Genomic DNA, 19,431 nt, shown 5'->3' with positions numbered 1-19,431 from the left:
GGCTTCTTTCAAGATGGTTTCTTTATCTTTGATTTTCTGAAGTTTGAATATGGTGTGGCTAAGTGTAGATTTTCGGCACTTATCATCTTTGGTGTTCTCTGAGCTTCCTGGATCTGTAGTTTGATATCTGACACTCATTTGGGGGAATTCTGTTATTACTTAAAACATTGCTTCTGTTCCTTTCTTTTTTTCTGCTGCTTTTGTATTTCCTTATGTATATTTTGCACCTTTGGCAGTTGTCTCACAGTTCTTGGACATTCTGTTCTGAGGGAGTTTTTTCTCCATCATTTTTCTTCTTGCTTTTCAGTTTTGGAAGCTTCTTGTAATATCCTCAAGCTCAGAGATTTTTAAAAGTCCAGTATACTAATGAGCCCATCAATGAAATTCTTCATTTGTTACAATATTTTTCACTACAGTATTTTTTTATTCTTTCTTAAAATTTCCATCTCTCTGCTTACATTATCCATCTGTTCTTGCACATTGTCTACTTTTTCCATTAAAGCCTTCTGCATGCTAATCCTATATATTTTTTAATTCCTGGCCTAGAAATAAAGCCACATACCTACAGCCATCTAATCTTTGGCAAAGTCAACAAAAATAAGCAATGGGGAAAGGATTCCCTATTCAATAAATGGTGGGATAGCTCCCAAGCCATTTTTGCAGGAGAATGAAACTGGATGCCTACTTTTACCATGTACAAAAATTAACTTAAGATGGATTTAAGACTTCAATGTAAGACCTCAAACTATAAGAATCCTAGAAGAAAACCTAGGAAACACCACTCTGGGCATTGGCACCTTGGGAAAGACTCTATGACTAAGTCCTCAAAAGCAACTGCAACAAAAACAAAAATTGACAATTGAGATTTAATTAAACTAAAGAGCTTCTGTATAGCAGAAGAAACTATCAACTTAGAAAACAGATAACCTACAGAATGGGAGAAAGTATTCACAAACCATGTATCTGACAAAGGTCTCATATCCAGAATTGATAATGAACTTAAACAACTGAAGCAAAAAATACCCCCATGTAGGCCGGGTGCGGTGGCTCAGGTCTGTAATCCCAGCACTTTGGGAAGCCGAGGCAGGTGGATCACGAGGTCAAGAGATCGAGACCATCCTGGTTAACACCGAGAAACCCCGTCTCTATTAAAAATATAAAAAAAATTAGCTGGGCATGGTAGCGGGAGACTGTAGTACCAGCTACTCGGGAGGCTGAGGCAGGAGAATGGCGTGAACCCTGGAGGCGGAGCTTGCAGTGAGCCAAGATAGTGCCACTGCACTCCAGCCTGGGCGGCAGAGCAAGACTCTATCTCAAAAAATAAAATAAAATAAAATAACCCCATTTAAAAATGGTCAAAAACACAAGAACAGACACTTCTCAAAAGAAGACATACAAGCAGCCAACCAACATATGAAAAGAGAGGCTCAACATCACTAATTATCAGAGAAATGCAAATCAAAATCCCAATGAGTTATCATATCCCATCAGTCAGAGTGGTTATTACTTTTTAGTATAAAACAACAGATGTTGGCAAGGCTACAGAGGAAAGGGAAGCTTTATACATTGTTGGTGGGAATGTAAATTAGTTCAGCCACTGTGGAAAGCAGTCTGGAGACTTCTGAAAGAACTTTAAAAGAACTGCCATTCGACCCAGCAATCCCATTACCGGGTATACAACCATAAAAAAACAAATTGTTGTACCAAAAAGACACACGCACTCACATATTCATCCCAGCACTATTCACAATAGCAAACACATGGAATTAACCTAGGTGCCCATCAACAGGGGACTGGATAAATAAAATGTGGTACACACACACACCATGGAATACTATGCAGATATAACGAAGAATGAAATCATGTCCTTTTGCAGCAACATGGAAGGAGTTGGAGGTCATTATCCTAAGCAAATTAAGGTAGGAACAGAAAACCAAATACTGCATGCCCTCACTTATAAGTGGGAGCTAAACACTGGGTACTCACGGACATAATGATGGCAACAATAGACACTGGAGACTACTAGAGGAGGGAGGGAGGAGGCAGAAGGGATGAAAAACTGTGGGATACTAAGGTCAGTACCTGGGTGATGGGACCATTCAGACCCCAAACTTCAGCATCATGCAACACACCCAGGTAACAGACCACACACACGTACCCCAGAATCTAAAATAAAAGTTAAAAAAAAAAAGTAAAAATAAATAAAAAAATTTCTGGTCTGATATTTCCAACATTCCTGCCATATTTGGCTATGGTTCTGATGTTTGGTTCGGTCTCCTCAAACTGCAGTTTTTGCCTTTTAGTATGCCTGTAATTTCTTGTTAAAGTTGGTAATATACTAAGTATTAAAAAAAAAAAGCCTACAGTAAACAGGTGTTTTGTAATGTAGCACTAGGGTGATGGAGGAGAGGCATTCTATAGGCCTAGGATTAGGTCTCAGTCCTCTGGCGAGCCTGTGCCTCCACACTGTGAACTTCCACCAGCGCTTCTCAGGTTTTTTCCTCCCTTCAAATGGAACAGGGTGGCTGGAGAGGGCTGGAGTTATTTCCCTTCCCCCAAGTGGAAGTCTACAGGGAGTTAAGAGTTAGGAATTTCCTTTTCTCCATGTGGAGGGCTAGAGTTGACTGGAGCTGCATTTTTCCCATTCCCCAGTTAGGTTAGGTTCTAAGAGAAATAATTTCTCCTGAGGGCAGGCCTTGTTAAGGACAGAATACCTTGGTGTATTTCAAAATGTTTCGGCCGGGCGCGGTGGCTCACGCCTGTAATCCCAGCACTTTGGGAGGCCGAGACGGGCGGATCACGAGGTCAGGAGATCGAGACCATCCTGGCTAACACGGTGAAACCCCGTCTCTACTAAAAAATACAAAAAACTAGCCGGGCGAGGTGGCGGCGCCTGTAGTCCCAGCTACTCGGGAGGCTGAGGCAGGAGAATGGCGTAAACCCGGGAGGCGGAGCTTGCAGTGAGCCGAGATCCGGCCACTGCACTCCACCCTGGGCGACAGAGCGAGACTCCCGTCTCAAAAACAACAACAACAACAAAAAAAATGTTTCACTTCCCCCTTCTCCTGCTGACAGCGTAAGAGGATTTTTCTCAAATATTTACTGTGAGGACCTGGTAGAGCTCCAGGAAGTAAATCTCACAAAACTATGAGGGCTTCCTTATGACTGGCTCTCCCTGGAGTTTTTAGGTCTCAGAGCTGTCCACACTGAGCCTCCAGCAACTCCTCAATTACAGCTCAGGTTTTCCTACCCGGGTACTGGTTCCCTCAGGGCTTTCTGATCCTCGGTTTCTGCTTCAGTAGTTGTGATTCTCTGTATCCACCTGTCTGTCTCTCCAGTTTTGGAGGATGTGGTTTGCCCTGTGACTTCACTTCTCTGAGGAATCTAAGAAGTGTTGTCTTCTCTTCATTTTGTTCAGTTATTTATTTTGTCAGGACCAAGTGGTAATTACCGAGTTCCTTACATGCTACACTGGAAATTGGAAGTCTTCAGAGATTACTTCTTAATCGTTTTTAAGAGTGCTTTGTATATGAAGATATATACCCAAAAATCAAACAAAAAAACCCTCTGTCAGGTTTTATAGATATTCCTCCTCCTTTGTCATCTTTCAATCTTGTTTATATTGGTTTTGGAGGCACAGGAGTTTGTATGCTTATATACTCAAATCTATGATTACGGTTTCTGATTTTATGACAGAAAGGTCTTCCTGCTATCAAGAATATAATACCTTTATCCTTTTTTTTTTGTACTTTTATGTGACTTTCAGTTTTTCCATTTCCATTTCTTACTCATCAGAATTTTTTTTCTTCAGTTTTTATTAAATGGCTGGCTAGCTGTCACAACATCATTTACCAAATAATTCCATCGTGCTCCAAAAACCATAAAATGCTGTCTTTATCTTAGACTAAATATCTATTAATAATTGGGTATGTTTCTGGACTTGACTTTGAGGAAAAAAAAAAAAACTGGGAACAGAGACTGCCTGTGAAATGAACTGACTAGCTGGAAACAGGGAAGAAAAAAAGATTTAACTTTTCACTGTTCCCTTTTAAATTTATTTCATGTGCTTTGAATTATCACTCAAAACATCAATACAAATTTGTTGAAGTTCTGCTTACTAGATATGATAGAATTATCAAATATTTCAGATTTGGCAAATTATACCACAACTCCATATGCACCTGAATACCTGAAATCGTAAGTCTATCTAGAGCTTAAAATCCTGATTTAATCTATTCTATTTTAAATAAATAGTAAAAGTACCTCAACTGTCTTAAACTAGATGTTTCTCTGCCACTTAACATGGTCAAACACAAAACCATATTTTACCATGAAGGGAAAACAAAAGCTTCTGTCTAAATCCTTAGTTGTTATATTAAGGCTGCTACTGGAAATGTATAAGAATCTCAGATAAGGTCAATTTCTCACTGTGTATGTTTCCCAGATCCAGCCATCACAGATGTATTTTACTTTTTGTGTTGTCAGCTAGTCACCATCTTTTTCTACCAATACCTACAGTGAATACTTAATCAGAACCTAATCTTTTTATTCTATTGCTATCTGATCATTGTATTTTCAACATCATTTCCTTATCATTCAATTTCAATCTCTAAAGTCAAACTTAACCTCTGTTGTAACCATAATTCCATAAGCAGACTGCCTGAGAGAAAAGAGGTATTCACCTAGCAGCAGATAGAAAAAGAACAGCTTTCTTCTGTGAGGTCAGTATTCTTAAGATCCTCTCTCTCTCCCACTATTTTCTGAACAACTATGAAAGACAGACTCATTTAGTAATTTTAGCCTTTCTCCAAATAAATGTACTTTTTAGCTACTGAAAACTCTCTCCCAATAGAAATGGGAAGGTGACCTAGTATTCAGTCTCATTAGCATTCTCATTAATAATTACAAGGATCAGATACTATCTTTGTACCCTCTAATTCTGCTCTCACTACCTGCTCTCCTAGGTACTTTCCTACTCTCTGCTGCTCTGCTAATAAATGAACTCCTTTAACATGCAGAAGATGCACATTCCACATATCTCCTAGGAAAACTAATATTTAAAAAAAGAAAACAATGCTTTTAACAGTCTAATTACCCTTAGGTTTTAAAACCCCTTACGTTTGATCTTCGTAACAGTATCATCCCCATATTCAACAGGAAACGTACAGTGTGATTTACCAAACATCACATTACTGGTAGTAGAACTAGGTCTCCTGTGAGAATGTCCTTTGCCCTAAATACACTGCCTTCCTCAGAGAAGAAAAGTGTCTTTGTAGAACACAATGAAGGATGTGCTTTATATAGCACAATGTACAACTATTAGTGATATATGTATAAAATCAAAATCAAGTTCAGTACTTAAAGAAATATCTTCTATATAAGAAATGATTTCAAGCACGCCAAGAACCCACAGTATAAAAGCTTCTAGGCAGAAGGTACTATATTTCCTTTTCTCCCAGTGCCCCAGCACCTTATCTTATACAGTGAAGTACTAATGGCCACTTTTTTTTTTTCAGACAGAGTCTTACTCTGTCACCCAAGCTGGAGTGCAGTGGTGCAATCTCAGCTCAATGCAACCTCCACCTCCCGGGTTCAGGTGATTCTCCCGCCTCAGTCTGCCGAGTAGCTGGGATTACAGGTGTGCACCACCATGTCCAGCTAATTTTTGTATTTTTAGTAGAGATGAGGTCTTGCCACATTGGCCAGGCTGGCCTCAAACTCTTGGCCCCAAGTGATCTGCCCTTGTTGGCTCCCAAAGTGCTGGGATTACAGGCATGAGCCACCGCAACCAGCGTTTAACGGCCACTTATTTCTTAGCAGATCTCAACTATCTGCTAATAAATGTAGCAGATTTCTGTGTATCTGAGTCACAGTCCAATACACAGAAATTACAAACACACTCCACTAAAATCTGGGCACTTTTCATGAGAGACTCTCCGCAGATGAAGTCTTACTTTAGATAAACAACTCTCAACCATATCAGACTCAATGTGCCCCCTGCATAAAATATTTTCCAACTTCTGCTTTACCACCCTGAAATAAAATAACAATATTCCTACAATTTCAAACAAATCCATATACCCTAAATAAGAATGGAAAAGAGAAATGAAAATGATTTATAATAACATATATTTCGATGTGGGGCAAAACTACACTAGAAGACTTAAAGAAGTAACTAGTAGCTGAATATATCTATGAATGCAGAGCTATTTGTGATACAATTTTCCAAAACTGTAAACAACTCTTAGTCAAGTTGTGAACAAAACAATCTTCCTTCAGTTCACATAAGGGCTACATGTGGAAACAAAGACACTGGAAAATTCAGTTAAAATCATGATGTAAGACGGAGGTTCCAGGCTTTGATAATTACAAATATTACATGAATGTCAAGCAAGATATTCTTAAATCATGCAGGACATGGGGAGACTTTGTTCAGCACTGTCCCACAACTCTCTAGCCTCCACTCAACAAACGCAAGTTGTTAGCTCCAATCATTACAACAATCTAAAAAATGCCTTCTAGTTTCCCCTTGGAGGGCAACACCGAGCTGCACCCATTGCCTTAAACACAATTCTGCTATCTATCCCAGTATAATGTAAAGAAGCTTGGGAAGCATGAATTAGATCTCCAGTTCTGTTACCAATGACCTGTGTGATCACTGGCCAATGAGATAACTTCTCTAAACCTCACTTTCCATCGTACCAAAAGGGAATAAACACTACCTGGCTTTTTAAGTTGTCAGAATGACTCAATGACATGTGTGCAGCACATGGTAGGTGGTTTCCAACCCATGGCCTATTGAGATGTGAAAAAAGGCACTGTTCCAGGTAAATAGAAAGCAAGCAGCAAAAAGTAACCTAAATGTGTAAGAGGCAGAAGATATAATAAGCATACAAAATAAAATTCAACGCACAGCAGTCTAGGGACATTTCAGAGAGCAGCCAGCAGTCCTACCTATCTCAGCAACCCCTGAAGGCATTAATGTGCTAGGATTAGCTGAAATAATTAATATTCACAATGATGATCTCCAAAGTAAAAAGGCAAGAAAGGCATACATTTTAAAGGGACTTCCAATGTACGTGGCTGAATTTTTTTTTTAAATCTGATGCTTAGTGACTGTATTTCACAAATATTATTCAAATTTTTATTGGGCATTTATTCTATCTTAGGCTAGATAGTTGGAAAACACAAAGAAATCCAGTACACCACGTCTGTTCTCAAACATTTTGCCATTCAGTATATTAGACATGGTAGAGGCAGAATGACACAGATAAGAAATAGAAATTCAAGTAATAAATTATGGGGGCACAGACAAAATTAGGAATAATTGTCCCTGAGGAAAAACAAGGACGTCTTCATGGCATAGGCCACTGAAAAATGAGGGTTCTGATAGGTACAGAATGGGGAGCAAAGTGTTAAGGGAAAAACAAAATCTGGGCAAAAGCACTGAGCATGAAAATACAGACTGGTTCAGAGAAGAGAGGTAGGGAAAGGGTACATTAGGAGTTGGGGGTGAAGGTAGTGAAAGTAAAGGCTGTAAAGCTATTTCAGGACCTGTTCGTGAAGGGATATGAATGATATTCAAATTCATTTCAGTTTTATTGAACAAGAGAGTTCGCCAACACGCTGGTGCTTATGCAGCACACCTGATCCTCAACGCTGAATAATGACCAAAAATAAAAGATTCAGAGTAAATGCAAATTACTACTAAACTTCCTGAAATAAAAAGTCTTGACATGAATAAGCAAAAAGAACCTAACCCAACAGTAGAAAGTTCTGAGCTTGTTTCTTAAATAATGATTTATTATTTATTAAATAAATTACCCAATAAATAAATTTATAATAATAAATAAATTTATTAAATAAATTACCCAATTTATTGACTGAGAACTGAAAGAAATTTAGGATAATCTGTTGTGTCCTTTGATTGTCTTCCACGCAAGTCACATTATTTCCTAAACATATTATTTAGCAGTGCCTCACATCATCCCCGAAAGACAAGAGACAGACTACAGTATTATTATCCCCTTTTTATCACAGGGAAACTGAGGAACAAGAAGACAAAATTATAGTATGGTCACAAAAGCCATCATATTTTTTAGGACTTTAATTAAAGGCTCCAAGCCTACATTTCATCTTTTATTCTTCACACCATCTGAATACTAGAATTATCTTTTACTATCGTCTTAATTGGAAAAAAGAAAAATATCTAAACTTTAAGATCATTTTCTCAATTTGGTACTGTCACAAAAAAAAAAAAAGTTTTAAAAGTCTACCCTTGAAATGATATTTGCAAGAACAGCAAGGGTAAGCAGTAACCCAACCTCCAAAAAATACAGTTGTAAATCTTATAGCTGTAATACAGTTGTAAATCTTAAGACAGGTCAGGAATCCTAGACCCAGCCCTTACTTTGAACATCTGGCAGGCCTCAGGGAAATAATGGAGATTTGTGTCTGTAAAAGTCTTTGCAGATGCTCTAATGAAAAGGTGCCCTAAGAGGCCCAGAACAGTGGTATCACTACACTCACCACCGCAAACATGAAATCCTCCTCTGTCCCTCCCTGCCTTGCACCACGAGACTCGCGGCACACAAGGAGGCCTATGCAAGAACCTCTCGACATTTCCCTTAAAATGCGGTACTATAAGGACGCCTTTGGTGCTGGGCCTCCGTAAACACTGAGGGTACCGGATGTGGCCAGGCACACCTCAAAGTCTTGGCTCTCCAAAACCAGGGCCTGGTCGAGAGTCTTTTATTGGACACCGAGTTCCTGCGAATATCTCACTTTTCACACAGGCGCTGCCAATCCCTGCCCTCCAGTACCCTTCCTCAGCCTCCTGCCGCACTCTTGCCGCGAGGTGGGCGTCCCAAAGAGCTAAGGAGGAGGGTAAGGTTGGTTAGAGCGCAAGGGCCAAGGCCGCGGCCGCGAGGCCGTCCAGCACAGGCTACGGTCCTGCCGGTCCAGCCCCGGAGCCCGGCCGCCTGGCCCCGGCCCTGGCCTGGGCCAACGCGCCGCCGCCGCCGCCTATCAGCGGAGCGCAGGGGCGGGGCTGGCCGGCTCGGCGGCCAGGCCGGCGGGCGGGGGCGGGCTGGGACGGGCGGGGACGGGCGGGGGACCGACCGCCTCGCAGCCCAGGCCGCCGCGCGCACACACCGGGCCCGGCTCCCGAGGGCGCCAGCGCGGCCCCGGGGAGCGCGAGGAGCCGGCGAAGCGCGCGGCCTGCCGTTGGCGGCCTGGTCCGCAGCGCTCTGCGCCCACCCGTCCCGGACGTGGGGCCCAAGCCCCCGTGAAGATGGTGTCCTGGATGATCTCCAGAGCTGTGGTGTAAGTGCCGCTCACGGCGCCCTGCAGCCGGCGCGAGGCCCAGGGGAGCTGTGGGAAGGGGAAGGAGCCGAGAGGAAAGGGAAGGCCTGGGCCTGGGCGGGGACGGGGTGGCCCGGCCTGGGGCCTGCCGTGGGGCCGGGGGAGCCCTCGGCCTCCTCACCTTGGTCCACGTCGCTGCGGGGCTCCCTGCGGCTGCCGAGGGCCTAGCTGCGGCGACTGCGGCTGCGACGGCGGCGGCAGCTGTGGCGCTGCTCGGCTGCGTGCGGCGCGGCGCCCCTGCTCCGGCGGCGCTGGGTGGGCAGGCGCTCAGGGCAGGCGGCGCGCGCTCCCCGCTTCTGCTCCCCGCGCAGCGCGGCACCGCCCTGCGGGCCCGGGAGCGGCGCGCCTCGCAGCTGCTCCCTGCGCAGGCTCCGCAGACGCCGAGCGCGGGAGGCTCCGCGATCCTCCCGAGGATGCGGTGGCAGTGCCGAGCCTTTGTATCCCGCGGCTGATGCGTTGCGGTGTCTCTCTTGGCGGCTGATTGCCATTCGGTCACGTGTGGTAGGAGGAGAGATTTGTCTAAAAACCCGAGACCGCTCCCAGTCCAGGATCCCTGGGAAGGGTCCTAGTTGTCCCAAGATTTGCAGCTTACCGAGAAAGGTGACACCCGGCTGCTCGCCTAGATCCCCGAATTCGGCCCTGTCTTGGCGGAAATATTTGCTAAGTGATTGAAAGGCTGTAGGTGCCTGTTGCCTTTGTTCAAACTATCGGTTCATTTCATTGTTCTCCTACCAACAAGTGCTACAGGTCTGTAAGAAAAAAAATTCCTTGAGTTGTGGTGTTAATCGTGTAAATGTATTTGAATACAATTTAAACTGATTTTCTTTCATCCTCCCCATTTTACCCCTCTCCCCGATTTAAAAAAAAAAAAAGTCACCAAGTAAACAATGACGTAGTTACAGCTAGGGTCTGTGAATTCATTATTCATCTCTGTAGTAGTGTTATCTCAGAAGGTTTCATAAAGGTATATGAAAAAATGTTTATGTGAGGGGGCAGGCTTCTCTGATTAGCTTTAGAATTTCGGAAAAATAACATTACCAGATTTTTTGTTGTTGTTGTTAAAAGGAGCTAAATTTTCTGAGTTTGGTGTTTATTTTGTTTGGAAGTGAATTACTAGTCCTATTTAATCAGATTTGCAGCACAGCATTCAAAATTTTTCATTTGATTAAATTGCAAAGTTTCTAGTTTTAAAGCCTCAGAGCTTCCTGTGTTCCCCTGTACAAAACTAAAAATCAAGATATAAACAAAAGGATACCGCAGATGCCTTCAGATTGTTTTTTAGCCTTTTCCTGGCCTCTCTTTTGAGTCTGTCATTTACCTAATCCAGGCATACCTTTCTTGACCTAGTAGATGTCTATCAACTGTTGTGTCCACACCTAGAAAATCAAGTGCCCTATTAAGAAGCTGTACTTTACAAAAAAAAAAAAAAAAAAAAAAAGCCTCTGGATTTCTTTGACCAGTTCTTCAACTGACAGAAAATTGTGAAGCACTTTTAGACTTTTGTTTTTCATAATTGACAATACGAACGTCTGTTCTAGGTGCTACCTGTAACACAAAGGTCAGTAACACGTAGTTGATCATGGTCATTGACAGTTTGGGTGCACAGATATCTGCGGTACAGATCCAAATGTCAACTCTTATAAAAGTTACACCCAGTTGAATACCCAGTGTTGGACAAGGAAGGGATATCTGGTTGAGAAAAAGAAAAGGCAAGGGAGATTATGTTTCAGATGGGCCTTAAAAAATAGACAGGCCCAGTAGAGTGGCTCACACCTGTAATCCTAGCACTTTGGGAGGCCAAGGAGGGAAGATTGTTTGATCGCAAGAGTTAGAGACCAGCCTAGGCAACAGAGCAAGACCTTGTCTCCACAAAAAATGAAAAATTTAATTAGCCGGTCACAGTAGCTCACACCTGTTATCCCAGCTACTCAGGGACTGAGGAGGATCGCTCAAATCCAAGAGGTCAAGGCTGCAGTGAGCCGTGATCGTGCCACTGCACTCCAACCTGGGCCACAGAGTGAGACTGTGCCTCAAAAAAACAAAAAAGAATGGACAGAATCGAGGCGGCCAAAGATGAAAAAGGAAAGGATTCCAGATATAGGGACCAGCGTGAGCCAAAGCCCAGAGGAGGAAAAGCCCAGATTAGTTACAGTGGGCGTGAGGGTGGGGAAAAAGCAAGCTGGAAAGATAGCCTGGGGTGTGTTTTCAAGAAAGAAGGGGTAAATGTTATAAGGCAGCAACAGCTTTGCTTTGGAAGATTCTCTGCCCTTCTGTGAAATTTTCCAGTGGAGACCTGGAAAACAAGGAGACTCCTTAGGAGACTCCCTAACTGGAGAGAGGGGATTAAAGCCTCTTTGCAGTTAAAGTGCTTTAGCTACAGAATGTAAGGTTTGAGGCTAAAGACAGGGAACAGTAATGTGAGGAAGAAAATGTCATGAAAAGAAACGTGTTTCTCAAGTGTCAGGAACCGTTATTTTGTGAGCCATTAGCACATTAGAAAGCACACTTGTCAGAGAATACAAACATCATTCCATTTTTCTTCTTTACTCAGTTTCTCTCTCTGAAAATGAAAGCGCAGTCACAGGATCTACACAAACTTGGAAACCTTTTTCACACCAGGAGGTAGAATTTACTTGATTCTTTCTAACTTACTGAGACAACCACCTCCTCCTGAGCAAGATCAGACCCTCCTCTCGACATGAACCTCTGGTAGCATGGGCAGGGAACCTCAATAACCAGAGCACCCTGTATGTAGAAGCACTTTGTCCCCAGATCCTGCACTTTAACACCGGAGAAATTAGCCCTGGACACCACTCTTTTTTTTTTCTTGAGACAGTCTCTCTCTGTCGCCCATGCTGGAGTGCAGTGGTGTGATCTCAACTCACTGCAACCTCCACCTCCCAATTCAAGCAATTCTCATGTCTCATGCCTCACCCTCCCAAGTAGCTGGGACTACAGGTGCGTGCCACCACGCCTGGCTAATTTTTTTGTATTTTTAGTAGAGACAGGGTTTCACCGTATTGGTCAGGCTGGCCTCGATCTCCTGGCCTCATGATCCGCCCACCTTCCTCTCTAAGTGCTAGAATTACAGCCATGAGCCACCGCACCTGGCCCTGGATACCACTCTTTACAGCTGTGTGGTCTTGGGCAGCATGCTAAACCCTTCTGAGCATCAGTCTTCTTGCCTTTAAGTGGTTATAATAAATACCACACGAGACTGTTGTAAAGAAAATTAGCCGGGCGTGATGGCGCACAGCTGTAGTCCTGACTAGTAGGGAAGCTGAGGCACTAGAATCACTTGAACCCTGGAAGGAAAGGTTGCAGTGAGCTGAGAATCGTGCCACTGCACTCCAGCCTCGGCAACAGAGCAAGATTCTGTCTCAAAAAAAAAAAAAAGACTGTTGTAAAGATTAAATTAGTTTAACTAAAACGTGCAAGTGTGGTGCTTGGCATTGAGTGTGCACTTAAAACGTAATAGATATATAGATAGCTTTTTTATGAGGGAAGTGAGTAAAATGGTGTAGGAAGAAATATCACTGGATTGTTATCAAGAAACTTGGAATTCAGAACTGGCTTTGGTTACCTTAACGAGCTGAATGACCCTGAGGCAGTCTCTTACTGATTATAGACCTTGGTTCTATTTCTCAGAAGAGGCAAAGAGACCTGATAACCTCCAAGCTCTTTTGTCCAGCCTTAGCATTCTGTGATGATATGAAAGTATTTTTCCATTACTCACAGTCTGTTCAAACTCAGCTTACTTTAACATCAAGGCAAGATTGACAGGTTAGTTACCAATTTTTTTTTTTTTTTTTTGAGACGGAGTTTTTCTCTTGGTGTCCAGGCTAGAGTGCAGTGGCACGATCGTGACTCACTGCAATTTCCGCCTCCCGGGTTCAAGCAGTTCTCCTGCCTCAGCCTCCCAAGTAGCTGGGATTACAGGCGTGTGCTACCATGCCCAGCTAATGTTTGTATTTTTAGTAGAGACGGGATTTCACCGTGTTGGCCAGCCTGGACTTGAACTCCTGACCTCAGGTGATCCTCCTGCCTCGGCCTCCCAAAGTTCTGGGATTACAGGCATGAGTAGTTACCAATTTTTAAGGGATGGTAGTTTGAGATTACCAATGATGTTCCATTCATATATGATATCCGCACTTCACCTTTTGAAACATGACTCTCATAAGTTGAGGGAAATTCAGTTTTTCCCCTAACTTTTCTTAATTTGTTTTTATGATGTAGCATTGTAATTAAGATCAAGATTAAAGCTAGATTGCCAAATTCAACTATTAGCTCTGCCATTTATGTGTCATAACCTACCCCATGCGTTTAAATACATTAATATATGTAATGTCCATAGTCCAGCATCTGGCACATAGTAAGCATTCAGTAAATGCTAGTAGTAGTTATCAGAAAAATGAAAAACATGCTCTCCTAAAATCCCAGCATGCTGAATGTTTAAAGTATCTTCAATACACATTTTTTGTTTGAATCACTTTGTGTGTAGGTAACATAATTTTAATTAGAGTATAGTAAAAATGTGATACTATTCTTTATTATATTGTAAGCATATTCTATGTTGCTCTGAAATCTTATAAGCATCTTCTATGTTGCTTTAAATTTTTATTTAATATCTTCTGTTTGATCAGGCCAGTATTGTTTTCTTAGCCATTCATCTACTTGTATTTAATTTTACATTTAGATAATTTCTAATATTTCATTATTGTAAGTAATGCTGCAATGCAATTATAATGCTATAATGGACATTATATATACTTCTTTTGAAGTACGTATTTCTTTGGGATAAAAATACAAGAGGAATATTTCTGAGTCAAACACTGAATATTTCTATGATCATTGATACAAATTGCCAAATTGCTTTCTAAAAGAATATTAATATTTTACATTGCTAGCAGCAATGTATGAGTACTTTCTTTATCACAATGTAGCCAGAATCAGAAGTTTTAATTTTTTAATACTTTACCAATAAATATAACATATCTCATTGTTTTCTTTTGTATTTTATCAGCACTGTTGAATGCTTGTCCAGATTTTTATTAACTATATATATTGTGCATATAGTATGTATATACTTTGCCCTTTTATCTCTTGGTTACTTGATAATTTACTTGTTTTGTCTGAGCTTTTTAGATAAAAAAGGAATTAACCTTTTCTTTTTTTTTTTTTTTTTTTTGAGACGGAGTCTCGCTCTGTCTCCCAGGCTAAAGTGCAGTGGCGCGATCTCGGCTCACTGCAAGCTCCGCCTCCCGGGTTCACGCCATTCTCCTGCCTCAGCCTCCCGAGTAGCTGGGACTACAGGCACCCGCCACTGCGCCCGGCTAATTGTTTGTATTTTTAGTAGAGACGGGGTTTCACCGTGGTCTCCATCTCCTGACCTTGTGATCCGCCCACCTCGGCCTCCCAAAATGCTGGGATTACAGGCGTGAGCCACCGCGCCCGGCAGGAATTAATCTTTATTGCATGTGATATTTCATGCAAATGTGTTTCTCAATCTAATTTCAGTTTTCTTTTAGGTATTTTATTCTTGGTTGCATAGAGAGTTTATAGTTTCAATATAGTTCGCCTTGTTTGTTTTTCATTTTGTGATTTCTTGATCATTTCTAAATGTAAAATTAGGTACTACAGATATTTGATAAGTACTTTCTTATGTAGAATTGGGTTAATTTGGAGACTTCCTTTTTAATTCTATATATCTATATTTCCCTTTTTACAATGATAATACATTTTTTTTACCTTAATTTAATTGTCTGGCAGTACTCGTAAAACTCGCAATTACTTTTCTCTAATTGATCGTCTTCATTTATATTGGATGCTATAATGGATATCTTCACAGACTAAATTACACACCTTAAAAACCATACTTCAGCAGTTTCCCCCCTTCTTTTCAGCTTCATCTCTTTTCCTCCTCTACTAGATCTTTCTCAACAGCATACCAACGTGCTATTATTTCTCTCACCTTAAAAAAAATCTTTTAACCTACTATACTTTTCATCTTATCACCCCATTTCTCTCTGTATCTTTAAAGCAAAACTTCCTCAAAAGAATAGTCCAAGCCAGGCACAGTGGCTCACGCTTGTAATCCCAGCACTTTGGGAGGCTGAAGCGTGCAGATCGCCTGAGCCCAGGAGTTCGAGCCCACCCAGGCAACCTGGTGAAACCCCATCTCTACAAAAAATACAAAAATAAATAAAAAATAAAAATTAGCTGGGTGTGGTGGTACATGCCTGTAATCCGGACTACAATGGATGCTGAAGTGGTAGAATCACTTGAGCCTGGGATGTTGAGGCTGCAGTGAGCCATGAGCATGCCACTGCACTCCAGCCTGGGCAAAAGAATGAGACCTTGTCTCAAAAAAAAAAAAAGAATTAAAAAAAAAAAAAGATAGTCTATACACCATCTTCAGTTTCTTTCCTTCAGGGTACTCTGGAACCCATACGTTTAGACTTCTCTCTCCTTCCACTTCACTGAAATTGCCCTTCTCAGATCAATAGTGACTGCCACTTGGCCAAATTGTTTAGTCCTCATCTGACTTAGCAGCAGCTTTTGATACAATTGCTCACTTTCTCCTTGAAGTATTTTCTTCACTTGGTTTCCAAGAAACCTTGCTTTTTTTTGTTTTCTTTGTAACTCACCGGCCACTCCCTTCTCAGCCTACCTGGCACATTTCTCCACGTTCCCTGACTTCTTGAAGTTGTTAAAGTTGGCATGTCAAGGGGATCAGTCCTTAGACCATTTTCTCTTTTCTATTTGTAGTCCTTTAAGGATTCCCATTAATTTACATTTCCAACCCAGATCTCTCTGCTGAACTCTGTGATCATATTTTCAGCTGCGTTCTTCATTCCACTTGGAAACACCTGAAAGTCAGGCCGAACTTAAGACATCCAAAACTAGGCTCTTGAGCTTCCTTCCCCATCTGGCTCCTCTGGCAGCCTTCCCCTACTCTGTTAATGGCAGCTCCACCTTCTAGCAGCTCAGGCCAAAGACCTTGGGATCATACCATCCTTGATTCCTCTCTTTCTCTAGTTCCCTGCATTGAATCCACAAATCTTGTTGACTCTGCTTTCAAAATAGATCCTGTACTCACCACTTTTACATATACCATTCTAGTCCAAGCCAACATCATCTCTGAAATATGTTGTAGTAGCATAGCTTCCTGTGTCTGCCCTTGTCCCTCCTCCACAGCAGCCAAAATAGTCCTGTTGAAACCCAGGTCAAGTCACGTGACTCATCTGCTTACAACCCTCTGATGACTTCCTTCCTCACTCAGGGAAGCCAAGTCCTTATGATAGTCTACAAACAGGAAATGATCTGGACTTTTTTTCCATCTCAAACCTTTGTCTCCACCTGCCCGCTGCCGTTAACTCCAGCCACAGTGGTCTCTGGACTCCTCTAACACACTTCTTACCTGAGAGCCTGGGCACTTGATGGCCCCTGCCTCAGTGCACTTCCCACTGATACCGTCCTGCCTCATTCCCTCGCTTCCTTCAGGTGTTCGCTTTCTCAGTGACACCAGCACTCATGCTTTCCTTCCCTGCTCCGTTGTCTGTAGTATTTGGTACTTCACTTCTTTAATCTATCATCTGTCTTCTCCAACTAGAAAATAGTCTCCATGAGGGAGGCCTTTTCTCTGATATGTTCATTGCACACAAAAGAAGCTCAATGAATATTTTCTGCAGTAAGAGAATGAAAATAATGAATGTGAACTATAAATTACAGAACTATTGATAGTAAATATTATGCCTCATGAATTTGGGGACTGCCTTTTTTCCCTCCTCCAGAGCTTATTTCACAATTAATTTTTCTCATGAAAGCTGCAGTGAATGAATTATTTGGAAAGAGAGACTGAAAGGATTGCAGCATTGAATAAAAGTTTTTTTCACTAATGAGCCTCTTTCCAGACACACTTATTCCAGATAGGGAAAAGAGAAAAGCCTCTGCATTTGTACTGTTACTAAAAACAACCTCTTTCAGCCTTGGTAACCTAGCTAAAATTGTTTTGGAGATGGATAGGGAAGTAGGATTGGATACCTTAACAAATATAGGAAAGAAAATAGAATAATATGACTGGAAGTGAATGTCATTCTTGTATTTATTTAATTTATTGATTTTAGAGACAGGGTTTCACTCTGTCACCCAGGCTGGAGTTCAGTGCAGTGACATGATCCTAGTTCACTGGAGCCTCAAACTCCTGAGCTCAAGCAATCCTCCTACCTCAGCCTCCCAGGTAGCCAGGACTAGAGGCATGCGCTACCACACCCAGCTAATTTTTTTGTTTTACTTTTGTATAGATGGGCATCTTGCTATATTACCCAGGCTGGTCTCTAACTCCTGACCTCAAGCATTCCTACCACCTTGGCCTCCCAAAGTGCTGGGATTACAGGTTTGAGCCACTGCCCCAGCCATGAATGTCTTTTTTTTTTTTGAGACTGAGTTTCGCTCTTGTTGCCCAGGCTGGCATGCAATGGTGCGATCTTGGCTCAATGCAACCTCCACCTCCTGGGTTCAAGCAATTCTCCTACCTCAGCCTCCCAAGTAGCTGGGATTACAGGTGGCCACCACCATGCCCAGCTAATTTTTGTATTTTTAGTAGAGACGGAGTTTCACCATGTTGGCCAGGCTGGTCTCGAACTCCTGACCTCAGGTGATCCACCTGCGTTGGCCTCCCAAAGTGCTGAGATTACAGGCGTGAGCCATCGCACCCTGACGAATGTCATTTTTATATTCATCTTTGCTATAATATAGCAAGAGAATATACCATTTGTTAGGGTATATGTTTGTTAAGTTTATGATAGGATTAATGAAAAACATCCTAATTTTTAAATCTTTATGGAAGTTTGAGGGCAGTCACAATTATATGAGTGATATTTTTCTTCCTTTATATGTGCTTTAAATTTTTTAACTGGTTATAAAATCTCAATGATATCTAAAATATTTTCTTTCAATTAGGTTAAGGTAGATTTTGTCTTTACCATTTTTTATGAGATCCATATGTGAATAGCTTATGTGTTCATGAGTTGTATCTAAGAATAAGATATTTACATTGCTGTTAGACAATGAGAAATAAGGTAAATAGGAACAATGATGTTTTTAAGAAAATTGAAAAGTTGACATTTAAAAAATATATGTAGGAAATGTCCTGTAAGAGGTCATCTTTTCTGTCTTCTTTCATTAAGAAAGAAAACACATTCTAAACTATTGGGTCTTGTTTTCACTGCATGGGCTAGAACTTCCAACAAGATTCCTTTATTAGCCTGCATTTCAGAAACAATTTGCTTTTGTCCATTTTTTGTTACTGCTGCTCTGTTAGCTATTTCTTTTTCCACTGTATTTTAAACCCTTTTAGGATGGAGATTTTTATATTCTTTACTTTTGGTATAGATGAAACTGTTCAAATAAATGGTATATTACAACAACAGTGGCATAAATGAGTATTTTAAATATCTTAAAAGAAGTATATTATTGTTTTGATCATTTCATGGAAAAAGATTACTGTTGATTCATAACAGAACATGAGCTTACTTTTATGTCATTGATTACACATTTGCACTAAACTAATCCTTTCATACAACTTTTGAGATAAATGAGGTTAAAGATAAAAATTTTTGTTATAAAATTTTTCATGTTTACAAAACTTAACTGTTAAGGCTTTATGCATACTTATCCCTATTACTGAAGTAAATTTACCAGTTTCGGTCATGTTGTTATATTTACAGAGGCAACTATGACTGAAAGTCAGACGAGATGGCATACTCACTAAAATACTGTGAACAAGGAAAACAGTAGCAATCAGGATGGAATTATCCAACAGTGGTTAGAGATTATTTTATGTAATGAGTAGACCAGCTAACGTTAGAATGTTATATAGCCATTCATAATTATTTTCAAAGTACTTTTCATTTCATTGAAGATCCTTTTAATATGTCACAGTTTCTTGACCTCAGCATTATTCATATTTTTGAGTGGATAATTCTCTGTTGTGAGAGACTGTCCTATGCATTGTGGTATGTTTAGCAGTATCCTCCAGTTATGACAGCCAAAAATGGCTCCAGATAT

At 41.3% G+C, this 19,431-nt stretch overlaps 2 protein-coding genes across 31 annotated transcripts in view; one reads left to right on the top strand and one right to left on the bottom strand.

The window, feature by feature from the left end:
- The window catches only part of JMJD1C (jumonji domain containing 1C), a 365,022-nt gene extending 355,361 nt beyond the window's left edge, over positions 1–9,661 (bottom strand). For all 25 annotated transcript variants that reach the window (XM_074002015.1, XM_074002017.1, XM_074002030.1 and 22 more), the window contains exon 1: positions 9,485–9,661. The gene's annotated coding sequence lies outside the window, so the exon portion shown is untranslated. The remainder of the gene's footprint in view (positions 1–9,484) is intronic.
- The window catches only part of REEP3 (receptor accessory protein 3), a 104,833-nt gene continuing 94,556 nt past the window's right edge, over positions 9,155–19,431 (top strand). For 4 of the 6 annotated variants that reach the window (XM_065520125.1, XM_005565747.3, XM_074002050.1 and 1 more), the window contains exon 1: positions 9,155–9,324. Coding sequence is in view for 3 of the 6 variants with exons in the window: in XM_005565747.3 (XP_005565804.3) it covers positions 9,293–9,324 (32 nt within the window). In the remaining 3 variants the exon portion in view is untranslated. Of the gene's footprint in view, positions 9,325–9,904; positions 10,111–19,431 lie in introns of those variants that run through there. The other 2 variants (XM_045362110.2, XM_074002052.1) reach the window with 1 other exon arrangement.

The sequence above is a fragment of the Macaca fascicularis genome, chromosome 9 (genome assembly GCF_037993035.2).
Source record: "Macaca fascicularis isolate 582-1 chromosome 9, T2T-MFA8v1.1".
NCBI classification, from domain to species: Eukaryota; Metazoa; Chordata; class Mammalia; order Primates; family Cercopithecidae; genus Macaca; species Macaca fascicularis.
This window is presented reverse-complemented; position numbering and strand designations above follow the sequence as displayed.